Source organism: Chiloscyllium plagiosum, chromosome 33 (assembly GCF_004010195.1).
Source record: "Chiloscyllium plagiosum isolate BGI_BamShark_2017 chromosome 33, ASM401019v2, whole genome shotgun sequence".
Lineage (NCBI taxonomy): Eukaryota > Metazoa > Chordata > Chondrichthyes > Orectolobiformes > Hemiscylliidae > Chiloscyllium > Chiloscyllium plagiosum.
Genome location: NC_057742.1, coordinates 36731746 through 36745856, shown reverse-complemented (window position 1 = coordinate 36745856; position 14111 = coordinate 36731746). Strand labels below are relative to the sequence as shown.

Genomic DNA, 14111 nt, shown 5'->3' with positions numbered 1-14111 from the left:
GCCGTTCTGATTACTATATTATAGGAAGGATATGATTTATGAGAGAAGACGCAGAGATTCACCAGAATTCTTCCTGCGGCTGGAGGGCCCGAGTTAAGACATGCAGAGATGTTTTTCCTTGGTGCAATGAAGACAATGAGAGGAGTTGATAGAGGCATATTTAAAGATTTTGAAGGCATATTTAAAGATGGTTTGGCCTCCTTTTCATTAGTAGACCATATCTAACTCATGTGCAAATCTCTGTTTGGTGTGCCACATAATCCACAAATCTGCAATGTTTCTGTGGCAATTTGCTGTACCTTGGCTCAGTGGTAACCCACTTGCTGCTGAATCATTATAGTTCAAGCTCCACCTCAGAGACTTGAGCACAAAATCCAAGCCAATACTAACAGCATCGTACACCTTTCATGCTGCACAAAACGATACCATCTTTTAGATGAGCTGTTAATTTGAATGACTTCTCTTTCTGTTCCTGCATCATGTACTCTGGCATCATCCAGAGACTTATACCCAGTCACATCCTCTTTCTCATCTACATGTTGCCCCTCAGGTGACAAAATTCAAAAAATACAACACTAGTCTTCACAGGTATATTGGCAGCACATAGCTCTCAGTCACCATCAACATTGTTTATGCCTCCACTGTTGCTACATGATTAGATTGCTGATCCGACAACCAATACCAGATGATCTGAAATTTCCAACTATTGGAAAGGTCGAAACCTTCTTATTTTGTTCAGAGTTCCCACTGCAAGCTCCATGCTCTAGCTATTGACTCCATCCTTCTGCCTGGCAACAGCCAAATATTATTCTGTTGGTAATCTTCAGGTCATTCCTTCCCAGAGGAGAAAAGACCTCATTTTCACGCCATCACCAAGACTACTGACTTTCATCTCTAAAATGTCACGACTTCATCCCCATCTTAACTCATCTGCACTGAAACCCTCATTTGTGCTTTCGTCACTTCTAGACTTGACTATTCCAATACATGCCACCACAGTAAACTGGAGGTGACCCAAAACTTTGCTGGCTATGTCTCGAGTCACATGCTCGATCACCCTGTGCTCACTAAATCTACATCAGCTAGCTAACAAGCAAGACCTGGATATTTAAACTTTAATCTTCAAATCACTCCATGGTTTTGCCTCCCCAACCCCATTGTCTCCTCCAGGCCCACAACTGGAAGATATTTAAGTCTGCCTTCTTGTGCAATCCCAATTATAATTATTTGGTCACTGGAGACTATCTTCAGCTGCCAAGGGCCAAACTCTCACATTCTCACCCTGCACCTCCACACCTCACTTTCCTCCTTCAAGATGTTTCTATTTACTGACCACCAACCTATATCTTTGACTACCCTCTGGTCATCTGACCTCTACCTCATGTAGGTCATTACTAAATTTTGTTTTATTACAGCTGAAATATTTCAGGATGACTCATTACATTATAAAGTGGCTACATAGTTTAGTAGCAGCAACAAGCACGTGAGGTCCCAATAGCGCTCTCAAGGTGAGCATAAAAAGAACACATGGCTCTACTTCAAAGAGCAAAATTTGCACAAGATTCTTGAAAATAATTATTTTTCAATCAACATGAGTAGATAATACTTTAATCATGTCTCCTGTTTGTTTCATTGCCAAATTAGCTGCCACATTTCCTTATATTACAGTGACTGTATGCCAGACCGGGGGTATTTAATTTTGAGATGCCTTGAAGTTATGAAATTCACTGTATAAATGCACATTATTCCCTTCTTTAGCTGCTGTTGATTGTTAATTCCAATTATCTCTTCTCAAATCCTGTAGCAGGGATTACGAGAAGGCAAGCGTGAACATAAACTTGGCTGATCTTCCCAGAATGTTAATTCAGAGGCACGAAGGCCAATAGGAACAGGTCAATAGACAATAGGGGCAGGAGTAGGCCATTCTGCCCTTTGAGCCTGCACCACCATTCAATATGATCATGGCTGATCATCCTTAAATCAGTATCCTGTTCCTGCCTTATCTTCATAACCCTTGATTCCACTATCCTTCAGAGCTCTATCCAACTCTTTCTTACATGAATCCAGAGACTGGGCCTCCACTGCCCTCTGGGGCAGAGCATTCCACACAGCCACCACTCTCTGGGTGAAGAAGTTTCTCCTCATCTCTGTCCTAAATGGTCTACCCCGTATTTTTAAAATGTGTCCGCTGGTTCGACACTCCCCCATCAGCGGAAACAAGTTTCCTGCCTCCAGAGAGTGTCCAATCCTTTAATAATCTTATATGTCTCAATCAGATCCCCTCTCAGTCTTCTAAACTCAAGGGTATACAAGCCCAGTCGTTCCAGTCTTTCAGCGTAAGGTAGTCCCGCCATTCCAGGAATTGACCTCATGAACCTACGCTGCACTCCCTCAATAGCCAGAATGTCTTTCCTCAAATTTGGAGACCAGAACTGCACACAATACTCCAGGTGTGGTCTCACCAGGGCCCTGTACAGCTGCAGAAGAACCTCTTTGCTTCTCTACTCAATCCCTCCTATTATGAAGGCCAGCATGCTATTAGCCTTCTTCACTACCTGATGTACCTGCATGCTTACCTTCATTGACTGGTGTACAAGAACACCCAGATCTTTGTACTGCCCCTTTACCTAACTGGACTCCATTTAGGTTGTAATCTGCCTTCCTGTTCTTGCCACCAAAGTGGATAACCATACATTTATCCACATTAAACTGCATCTGCCATGCATCTGACCACTCACCTAACCTGTCCAGGTCACCCTGTAATCTCCTAACATCCTCCTCACATTTCACCCTGCCACCCAGCTTAGTATTATCAGCAGATTTGCTAACATTATTACTAATACCATCTTCTATACCATTAATATATATTGGAAAAAGTTGCGGTCCCAGCACTGATCCCTGCGGTACCCCACTGGTCACTGCCTGCCATTCCAAAATGGAGCCATTTATCACTACTCTTTGTTTCCTGTCAGCCAACCAACTTTCAATCCAAGTTAGTACTTTGCCCCCAATAGCATGCACCCTAATTTTGCTCACTAACCTCCTAAGTGGGACTTTATCCAAAGCTTTCTGAAAGTCCAGGTACACTATATCTACTGGATCTCCCTCGTCCATCTTCAGAGTTACTTCCTCAAAAAATTCCAGAAGATTAGTCAAGCATGATTTCCCCTTCATAAATCCATGCTGACTCTGACCTATCCGGTTACTGCTATCCGAATGTGTTGTAATTTCATCCTTTATAATAGACTCCAGCATCTTTCCCACCACTGAGGTCAGACTAACTGGTCTATAAATTTCCTGCTTTCTCTCTCCCACCTTGCTTAAAAAGTGGAACATTAGCCACCCTCCAATCCACAAGAACTGATCCCAAATCTATCAAACTCTGGAAAATAACCACCAACGCATCCACGATTTCTAAAGCTACCTCCTTCAGTGCCCTGGGACTTAGCCTTCGGAGCCAACAGACTCTCCAACACCAATTCCTGGCAAATATAAATTCCCTTTAGTTCAGGTCCTTCAGCCACTGTTACCTCAGGGAGATTGCTTGTGTCTTCCCCAGTGAACACCAGTCTGAAGTACCAATTCAATTCTTCTGCCATTTCTTTGTTCCTTGTAATATATTCCCCTGTTTCTGTCTTCAAGGGCCCAATTTTAGTCTTAACCATTTTTTTGCCTTTCAAATACCTAAAAAAGCTTTTACTATCCTCCTTTATTTTTGGCTAGTTTACCTCCGTACCTTATTTTTTTCTCTGCGTATTTCCTTCTTAGTAATCCTCTGTTGTTCTTTAAAAGCTTCCCAGTCCTCAATTTTCCCACTTATCTTTGCTATGTTATACTCTTTCTCTTTTGACTTTACATGTTTCTTAACTTCCCTCGTCAGCCACGGCCACCCATGCCTCCCCTTGAACTCAGTTAACTCAGCAGCGTTCAAGGGATCAAATCTGGAAGCTCCCCAGATTGAAATGGATAAAATACTCAATGTTGACTCACAAGACAAACCAGTGCTCTGGAATTTTGTAGAAGAACTATTGCTTACTGTGCATCATCTGATTGAGAGCATCATAAAATGTAGACATTTTAGAGGCATAGAGCTGTTCAGCATGAAAACAGACCCTGCAGTCTAACTTGCCCATGCCGACTACATATCCTAAATTAATCCAGTCCCACTTGCCAGTGTTTGGGCCACAACCTTCCAATTCACATACCTATCCGAATGCCTTTTAAATGTTGTAATCGTGAAGTCGAAACATGTGGTGCTGGAAAAGCACAGCAGGTCAGGCAGCACCTGAGGAGCAGGAGAGTCAACGTTCCAGGCATAAACCCTTCATCAAGAATGAAGAGGGGGAAGGGGGCTAAGAGATAAATGGGGGGTGGGGGTGAAGTTGGGGGAGGTGATAGGTGGATGCAGGTGGGAGGCAATTGTGAAAAAGGTGGCAAGGAAGAAGATGGACAGGTAGGACAGTTCAAGAGGGTAGTGTACCAGCCTCAGCTACTTTCTCTGGCAGCTCATTCCATACACGCACTACCCTCTGAAAAAAAATGTTGCCCTGAGGTCCCTTTTATATCTTTCCCCTCTCACCTTAAACCTACACCCTCCAGTTTTGGACTCCCCTACCCTGGGGAAAAAGCCTTGGCTATTCACCCTATCTATGCCCCTCTCAAATTTTGTAAACTTCTACAAGTTCACCCCTCAGCCACCAACACTTTAGGGAAAATAGTCCCAGCCTATTCAGCCTCTCCCTATAGCTCAAACGCTTCAACCCTGGCAACACAATAAAAGAATGTTAAGCCACAATTGTGTAACCTAACAGCACAAGGCAGCAGTTCAGGAATTAAGAGACTAATTTTCTTTATATTCTATTTGCTAGTTGATAGCCCTGCTGCCTTACAGCGCCAGGTACCCAGATGCAATTCCGGTCTTTGAATGTACAGGTCCATACAGGTCTGTATGGACCTGTACATTCTCAGTGTCTGCGTGGGTTTCCTCTCACAGCCCAAAAAAAAAAGTACAAGTTAGGTGATTGTTCCATAATGTCTAGCGATGCACAGGCTATGTGGATTAGCCATGGAAAATGCAGGGATGGAGCAGGAGGACTGGTTCTGGGTGGGCTGCTCTTCGAAGGTTTAGTGCAGACTTTATGAGCTAAATGGCCTCTTTCTGTACTGTAGAGATTTTATGATTTTCCCATTAGAGTTTGGGTTTGTATTGGAAGTCAAATAGTATTTTACCACCTCATCCTCCAAAAACAAAACTCACCTTGGTGACGCCCATTCCAGTGAATCTTGCTTCCAGCAGCTCCTGTCGCCGTGGATCCAGACTGTGCAATTCTTCCATCATTTCTGCTGAAAAAAAAATTCAGGCACATTATATATATTCCCATATATATATGCCCATATATATATGCCCATATATATATGCCCATATAAACTTGTCACCCCTGTAGCACTCTTCACTTCAGCTCTGAGGCATCAATATCTCTCACTTACATATCCCTAGTTCTTCAGAAACTCCATTTTCCAACTGATCACTTCCTTACTTCCAAAGTTTTGAGCTTTCCTACTCCGCTTTGAACAGTATTTTAAAAAAAAAAACAGGATTAAAAACAAAAACTCATGGATAAATTGGAAAACAAATCATGGCTGAACTCATTTCTTCAATTGGATCTCTTCACCCAAGAGCCACATAACACTGACTAACCCATGTGCAATTTCATTGGCATTAAGGTTTTATTCTGCAAAGGGGACAAGAGAGATGAAACACTTCATAGTCTTGAATCACCAGGTCAACAGCAGTGATACTGTCGGACTAAAATGGGCAAACCGACTTAACTGTCACCCAAACAGTACCAGCCTACCAATGGGCTCCCACATTATCCAACCAGAACTACAGCAACACCTACAGTCTAAAACAGATTTAGCAATAAACATTTGGTTGTTTTTGCTTTGGTTCTTGATTCCAGGAAATCGAGCAGCTCAGGCATAGACAGGATGTTTAATAATTAGCTGGCACAAGCCAGAACAGAAGCATAAATTACCATAAATCTGATATAATCCTCTGCACCAATCATTGAGCTGGAAGCTGATAGATCAGACTACTACAACAGCATAGACAACTTAGGAGGAAGAAACCAGCGTACAAAAGGGAGGAGACCATTCATTCATGGAGCATGTGCTAGCTTCTTAAAGTACAAAAAAAAATCCAGTTCCTTCCACTTCCCAGCATTTTCTCCCCTTCAAGTATTTATCCTCCTGAAGGGGAATATTGCGTCTGATTCAACATCAATCAGGCCACTCATTCTAAATTCAAACTACTTAAGTGCATAAAATTGTTTCCCTCTGATTTTTTTTGCCAAACACCTCAATTATCTTTCCACAGATTTAAAAATAATGAAAATATTGGTACTGATTGCACCTCAACTATAAATCAAGGTTTCTATTAAAAGGGCGGAAGTCCTGTTTCAAGCTGGATTAAATTACAAGGGCTAACAATGTTTTAAAGTAGTATTAGCTACTAGAACAAAGATTTAGCACAAATGCCTCAGAGTTTGAATAAAGTCAACATTTAAACCAGGAAACAACCCTGAACCTAAACATATTTCTGTTCCTTCATCACTACTGGGGCCAAAATCCTTGAACATCATCATCTTTGACCTGGTACAAGTCCTTGGAATTCCCTCCACTGTCACATGGACGGGAGTATTCAGGTTCTGGATCAGTGGTGCTGGAAGAGCACAGCAATTCAGGCAGCATCCCCGGATGCTGCCTGAATTGCTGTGCTCTTCCAGCACCACTGATCCAGAATCTGGTTTCCAGCATCTGCAGTCATTGTTTTTACCTGGGAGTATTCAGGTGGCTGCTCAGTACCACCAAAGGCATTTAGGAGTGAGCAATCAATGCTGGCCTTGCCAGTGACACACAAACTCCCAAAACACAATAGTCACAGAATAGCGATTCATACTTTTGAGTGTAATATTACAAGATGCGAAAATAAAGTCATGATTATGTTACCACCATAGGGCTGCTCTCTTATTGGACAAACAACTGGTGGCGATTTAACCAGAGGGTCACCAAGCCTCAGGTGGGGGAAGAGGTTGAGAAGAGAGAACAAAACAAAAAGTTCACAGTTCTCAGCCAGCAAAGTTTGATGCCAACAGCAACTTAAACCTGCCATCTAACTGAGCTAGCTGACTCCCCACTGCAAACGTACTGCATTGATCAGGTGCTGTGTTTCCAAAAAGATCTTAAACTAATTGCTAAACTGATATGCCTATCCTAAAAGGGTAGATAGACTAAAAAGATCTGACAGCATTACAGTATACAAACACATTGTTACTGTAGATTTGTATGCTGTGTTTCAGAACACTTATTCCCTAAAATCACTGCTAAGATTCATCTTATGGTTACACACAAATGGTCTACACACTTGGTTTTACATGAAGCACCCTGGGACATTGCTGCCTCTATCAAATCTCAGTTCTTCTGGGAGGCAGATCCAGATCAATGCTTCACCTGAATCTCAAAAGAAACCCAAGGCCACATCTGTTGTAATTTGCATTGATTGCAGTCATTTTGCATGTACCAACAAGTTTCAATAGCAATAATTGAGGAGCTTCTTCTCAAATGTCAGCTGTTCCTGATTTTAATAAATTTTGAATGTGGGGGTGAGAATGTTTATAGGGTATAGGCAAGCAGGGAAAGAGTTAAGTTCTGAATTTTGTGAAACAAGAGGTTCAGCTGAGCATGACTCAGATCAGATAACTTACAGTTAACAATGCAGTGCTGGTGGCAAGGGTAATGGGTTAACAAGGTGGAAAAGTATTCATTACATCGAGCCATTTAACAAGAGGAGGTAGCATTCAGTGTGTAATGGCAGTTAACAAGGTGAAAAGTATTTGTTATATGAAGTCAGTTATTCATTGCGTTAACAGCTGACTGTTTAATCCTTACTATTGACACTCGCTGATTGTACGGTCACCCAATTAATATCTATGTTGCCTTATCTGGATACTCCTCCTTGTGAAATGACTATATAGTTCACTGAAAAACTGTTGTTCCAGACAAGACCGTGAACTCCTGTCTCTGTGCACATGGGCGATCATTCTCTCTCCCTCCAGGGCCTGGAATAAAATGAAGGAGGTAAAACTACACGGCGTCTGAATGTTTTGCTTCGACTGGAGGCAAATGGGACAACAGGGGAGGAACAAATCCATGTTCCATCATTTAAAGGCAGTATCATTGATTGCAACTGAATTCCTCTATAATAGGCACTACTTCTAGATATACCAAAAAGAACAGGGTTAAAAATCAAAACACCATTTTATATTAAGGTTGGATAGAAGTTTGAAATAATTATTTTTATAAATGCAGAAGTTTGCTTATATGAAACTAACTTGGAAAATGGTTGAGATATTTGTCAATACAGTATGCATTTAATTTTTTTGGTAACTTGAGTTAAGATGATCATAAATTGTTAATTTTACAAGATCACATCATTCTATTCTTCACCTTTTTCTGTTACTACAGTTTCTCAATGCGGCTGAACCCAAATCTCCATTTCCATGTGCTCCTGTTCCAACACAGGTTAGAAAAACATCACTGGATTAAGGTTTAAACCTTATCTTCCCCCACCTCTCTTGCATTCACCCAGATTGGTTTCAAGGTTTGACCAAAGGAGGAAGGAAAGAAAACCCAAGAGAAAGTTAATCAAGTGTGTATTCATTGATGTTTTCAGATTGCTTACAAGAGACTGTATAACAACCCAAGAGACGCAAAATGATGATTAATGCTAATGAGAAATAGCAAGTGGAACAAGAGAAGACACAAAAGACAGAGTACAGAATTGAAAGAGAGGGTGCATACCTTAAGGAATTCTGGAAGCACCTGCCCACCCAACATTATCCTCTTAACTAAAGATTTGTTTTAAGTTACGAGTATGTGACCATTGTAAAGATAGCCCTCTGTATGCTCATTGAAATGCTTGGAGGACTGGTACGAAAGGGGAGAAGCTCGAGGCAGATTAGTCATTACCTTATAGAATGGCAGGGCTGGCCCAGAAGAGCTGAAAAGCTGACACCTATGCCTTCCCTTTTTACATTGTAGTAGAATCAGTTTTAGGGTAAGTTTTGGCCTTTTTGTGATGGAAACAACAAAGCACCAAATTAGCTCAGATCAAAACATTGGTAGAATAAACAGGTTTATCCAAGATGTGATTTTGGACAGTCTGATGATTGAGGTAATAGATAAGGAAGCGATAGTTTGATGGTGATCTAATGCTTTTGTAATTCATTCACAAGGTGTGGGCTTTACTGACATGGCCAACATGCACCGCCCACACCAAGAGGCCCTGATACTGTTGTAGTGGGGCCTTCTTTGTGAACTCCTACAGTGTTTTGGTGCACTTGAATTGCTTACTTGACTACTTCAGAAATCAAAATTATTTGATGGGAGAATTGGACTCACTTGATGACCAGACTGAGCAAAGATGACAGGTTTGCTACTCAAAAAAAGGATATAATGAACCAATAAAAACTAAAACGAACTGCAGATGCTGTAAATTAGAGACAAAAATAGAAATTTCTGGAAAACCTCAGGTGGTCTGGCAGCATCTGTGAAGAGAAATCAGTTAACATTTCGGGTCGAGTGATTCTGAGGAAGGGTCACTCAACCCGGAACTTTAACAGATTTCTTTTCACAGATGCTGCCAGACGTTTTCCAGCAAGTTCTATGAACGAACCAGTTAGGTTATATATCTGGACTCAAAATATTAGATTGCTCGGTCTCCATGGATGCTGCCTGACATGCTGTGATTTCCAGCATTTTTTTTCAATAGGTTTTTTAAGTACATTCTGACAGGAGTCTTGCTGACTAATATCAACTTGTTTTTTGTTCAATTCCAGATTTTAATTCAAATCCTTATGTTTTCACGGTGCAATTGAACTCATTTTCTGAGTTGGTACCGGAAACATAAAACATCACGCTACCATATACGGAGAATATGGTAAGAGGGGGAAAAAATCAGTTTGTATCCCAAAGAATGATTCTTTCAGGGACACTAGAAGGACAAATCATTTTTAGACAAGTTCAGGGTCCAAAGCAAGAAGAAAAATCAGGAAAGGGTCAACTGAGACAAGCAGCAATGCAGCTTTAGGAGGACAGATTCAAGCCATTCTAAACACAGCATACAAGCATTAAATGAACCATGGTCAGCAGCACAACACTTTGGAATTTTGATCAGAGCCACTTTGATTAGAAGTAATGGCCAAAGGACAGATTGGAAAGATTTAAAGTGAATTCTGCTGTAAAATATATTTAAAAAGTCAAGAAAACAGAGGTTGGAAATGGGATGGTTGTTTGGAGGCAAGAGGTCTTTTTGTTCACCCCCGTTTTAAAAGTTGCAGGGAATTATGACATTGGTTTGGAAGTGGATAGTGCATACGCAGAAAGACATTTACCATACCAGTTATCATGCAGAACACAAAACAGGAAACTGGCTGATCTGCAATTTAGTGCAAATGAGTGTAAAAGATGGCTCTCATAATGAAGATCAACTCATGGAGTGGAGAGTTGGGCAAAGAGATGAAGGTGAACATCAATTGGGGTCCAAGACCAGGGCAGGGAACTTGCGTAAATGTTGGGTTTAAGCAGACAACTCAATAGAAAACTTCTGTTTTTGGGTATAGGCGTGACTCAAAAATAGTGGAGAGAATGCTATCTGCACTTTCTAGCAAGATTCTAGCAGTGGATTGGTTATGGAAGGCAAGAGAGGGGCCTACTAGGTTGAAGATGATGATGTACAAGATCTGGGTGATAGATAACTAAACCAGTCATGTCCCTCATATCAAAAGGACACTGAGCTGAATGTAAGAGTGAAGACTGAGACATAGATTAATAGGCAAAGTGGGAGACAGTAAAAATGGTGCTACTGAACACAGAACACACAGCGCAGCACACTGTACAGGTCTGCCAGCCAGTTGGTTTATGTCTAGATTTAGTCCACACCACACAAGCCACCTTCCATTCTTATTACCTTGTACTTCACCGCTCTTATATCCATCAGCAATGCATTAACCCGCTGACTAAATAAGTCAATGCTCTCTGCATCAACCACACCACAGAACAGAGTGTTCCACATTTTACCAGCTGTAACAATATTTCTCATGGTTCCCTTATGAGGCCTCGTTCTGATTTCTATTGCTAATTTTCTTGAACTGGCACTCGACTGAATCAATTCAAAATTTAGATGGAATTTCTTTAAAGTAGTGAAGATCTATAACTTCACATTAGAATGCAAAACTACATTTTGGACACTAGGTCAGACACATTCATAAAAATAATTTGTTTGAATTTGGAAACCAAAATGTGATGAGCAAGAAAGGAGTACTAGAGACAAAAGTTTCGTATCCAATCGGGTCTGTGGTGAGTGTTCCTTATGCAGTTACAGATGCAAAACAATCTTACAAGAAAAAGCTAGTTATTAACCTGGAATCTAAAATTTGCAAGTCATTACAATTCCCTTCTGACTAACTTCAAGATTTTACAAGCAACTTCAATTACTTAGGTTTAACTAATTAGACCACGTTTCCCACAGGAGTCAGCTGAGCAATACTCTTTAAAAAAAAATAGGTCAGGTTAAGCATTTATTCACCACGTTTGAGCTCTAGGCAACACATGAGCAATGCCACAGGATATCCACTAATGCAATCAAAATAATCTTCAGCAACAGCAAACGGCAAAGATTTCAAATGATCCATAATAACTCTGCATGTCCCTGACGTACTTCTAGACATTCTCCTCTCCTTAATTTGGTACGTCAAAAACAGATGACCGTTTTATTTATTTCATTATCCACTTATTTTTCTGCCCTAGCCATCAATACAATGGTGGAACATGTTGTTACTTCTGTTGTCATGACTGCATCCAAACCCTGAATCCAAATGCCTGATGGTTTTATTATAGTCTCTTTACCAGAGAATAAAAATAAAACAATTGTACATTTTGTCCACTTAAATTAACTTTTCATTTAGGTTGAAATGTCAATGTTTCAAGATTTCTAATGCCTTAATTTTCCCCTTTTTGTTTTGAAAAAGATCATTCTCCCTCAGCTGCTGTGCAATAATTCCAGACACCAGGTTCCACCATTAACCTGTGACTCACCAGAATCCAGACTTCCTGGAGAATGTGCTCTAGTGACCTGGAATGGGAATACGAATGCAGCTGCTGCCCTCAGCTGAGAAACAACAGCTAAATATGCAGCAATTCTTCTAGAAAAATATACCTCCTGCTTCCAAGACCTAGTTTCAAAAATCACATTTGCACTGTAAACAAACACAAGCCAAGGTGACAACAAAAAGCTGAAAGGCCTGTACTGTATACACCAAGCAAGATTGATAACAAATTGAAACTGCTGCAATTGGCTTTGCCCCTAACAAGACAAAGCAATTATTGTTTGCCACTGATTGTATTAACTCAATAACCGCTGATAAAGTTTATATATTTACAGTCTGAATAAAATCAATATTTCAAAAATCTATCAATAATAGCTTGCATTTGACTGGTTTTAAAAAAATTCAAGAAGAATATAACAAAAAACATTGGAATGGTTTTATGAACTGCTTTTTCTTAATTTGTTCTTGGAAGATGTTTGCTGGCAAGATGACCATTTATTGTTCATTGTTAATTAGCCTTGAAGACGTGCCATCACAGCCAATAAAAGAAATCAAAACAGAACTCTTACACATAGGTTCCTCTAACTTTACATCAGAGTCATACAGCTATACAGCATGGAAACAGACCCTCTAGTCCATCTCATCTATACTGAACAGATTATTAATAGAGTCCCATTTGCCATCATTTGGCCCAAACCCCTCTATTCATTTCCATCCAGATGCCTTTTAAATGCTGTAAATCGTGGAGTCAAAAAAAGTGTGGAGCTGGAAAAGCACAGCAGGTCAGGCAGCATCCAAGAAGGAGAGTCGATGTTTCAGGCATAAGCCCTTCATCAGGAAGGTGGACGGTGGAGGGAGAAGGGGGCTGAAAGATAAAAATTGGGAGGTGGCAGAGTGATAGGTCAGTGAGGAGAGTAGAGTGGACAGGAAGGAAGAAAGATGGATAAGTAGGCCAGTCCAAGAGGGCAGTGAACTTCCTCTGGCAGCTCATTCCATACACACCACCCTCTGCATGAAAAGATTACCCCTTTTAAATCTTCCCGTCACCAGGGGAGAAAATAGCCTACTGACTTATTCTGATAACTATGACCATATACAATTCATTTAGCATTAATTTAAAAACACTTATACATCATAGCCCACTTGGATGCCAAACACCAGTCCACTTTACAGAAATTTACTTCTCCTTGAGGAAAATGGCAGTTCACAGAAGGTTCACTCAAATTCCAGAGATGAGTGGTTCGTTTTATGAGGAATGGTTGAACAGTGTCGGCCTCATCCTCCTAAACTCAGGAGGAGTTTAGGAGGATGAGGAGATCTAATTGAGGTATATAAAATGGGTTGCCAAAGTAGACAGTATGGATGAATCCCTTTGGAAGATTTTTTTTAAAATTGGTTTAAGCCAAAGTAGGAGAAAGTGAGGACTGCAGATGCTGGAGATCAGGTAGTCAAATATTTTTGAAAATTTTAATCCCTAAATAGTACGCTATAAGTAAAGCAGAAATTGATCATCAACTTGCAATGAGGAAGTGCTATCTCATAGTTACTGCCTAATTAACACTGTTACAATACTGTTCAAAATGTTTTGCCCATCATCGCTCCATGATCTTGCTGAAATTGTTGTATCTGCATGTGTTTTGAGGTGTCCACTGCTCTGAGCTAAGTGAATTCCACAAATTCACAATTCTCTTTGAAATAATCAATTCCTTACCTGTTTTTAAATATTGTGTACTTTGGCTTTAAGCTGAAAATGTGTTGCTGGAAAAGCGCAGCAGGTCAGGCAGCATCCAAGGAGCAGGAGAATCGAAGTTTCAGGCATGAGCCCTTCTTCAGGAATGAGGAAGTGTGCCAAGCAGCCCAAGATAAAAAAGGTAGGGAGGAGGGACTTGGGGGAGGGGCGTTGGAAATGCGATAGGTGGAAGGAGGTTAAAGGTGAGGGTGAGAAGG

General features: G+C 40.7%; 1 protein-coding gene across 5 annotated transcripts in view; it reads right to left on the bottom strand.

Annotated features, from left to right (window-relative positions):
- The window catches only part of tlk2 (tousled-like kinase 2), a 206659-nt gene that overhangs the window by 149597 nt on the left and 42951 nt on the right, over positions 1–14111 (bottom strand). For 3 of the 5 annotated variants that reach the window (XM_043675314.1, XM_043675315.1, XM_043675316.1), the window contains one exon: positions 5258–5340. The exons of 1 other annotated variant lie outside the window; for it this stretch is intronic. In XM_043675314.1, the coding sequence (XP_043531249.1) occupies positions 5258–5338 (81 nt within the window). In that variant the 5' untranslated portion in view covers positions 5339–5340. Of the gene's footprint in view, positions 1–5257; positions 5344–14111 lie in introns of those variants that run through there. One more of the 5 variants, XM_043675313.1, reaches the window with a different exon arrangement.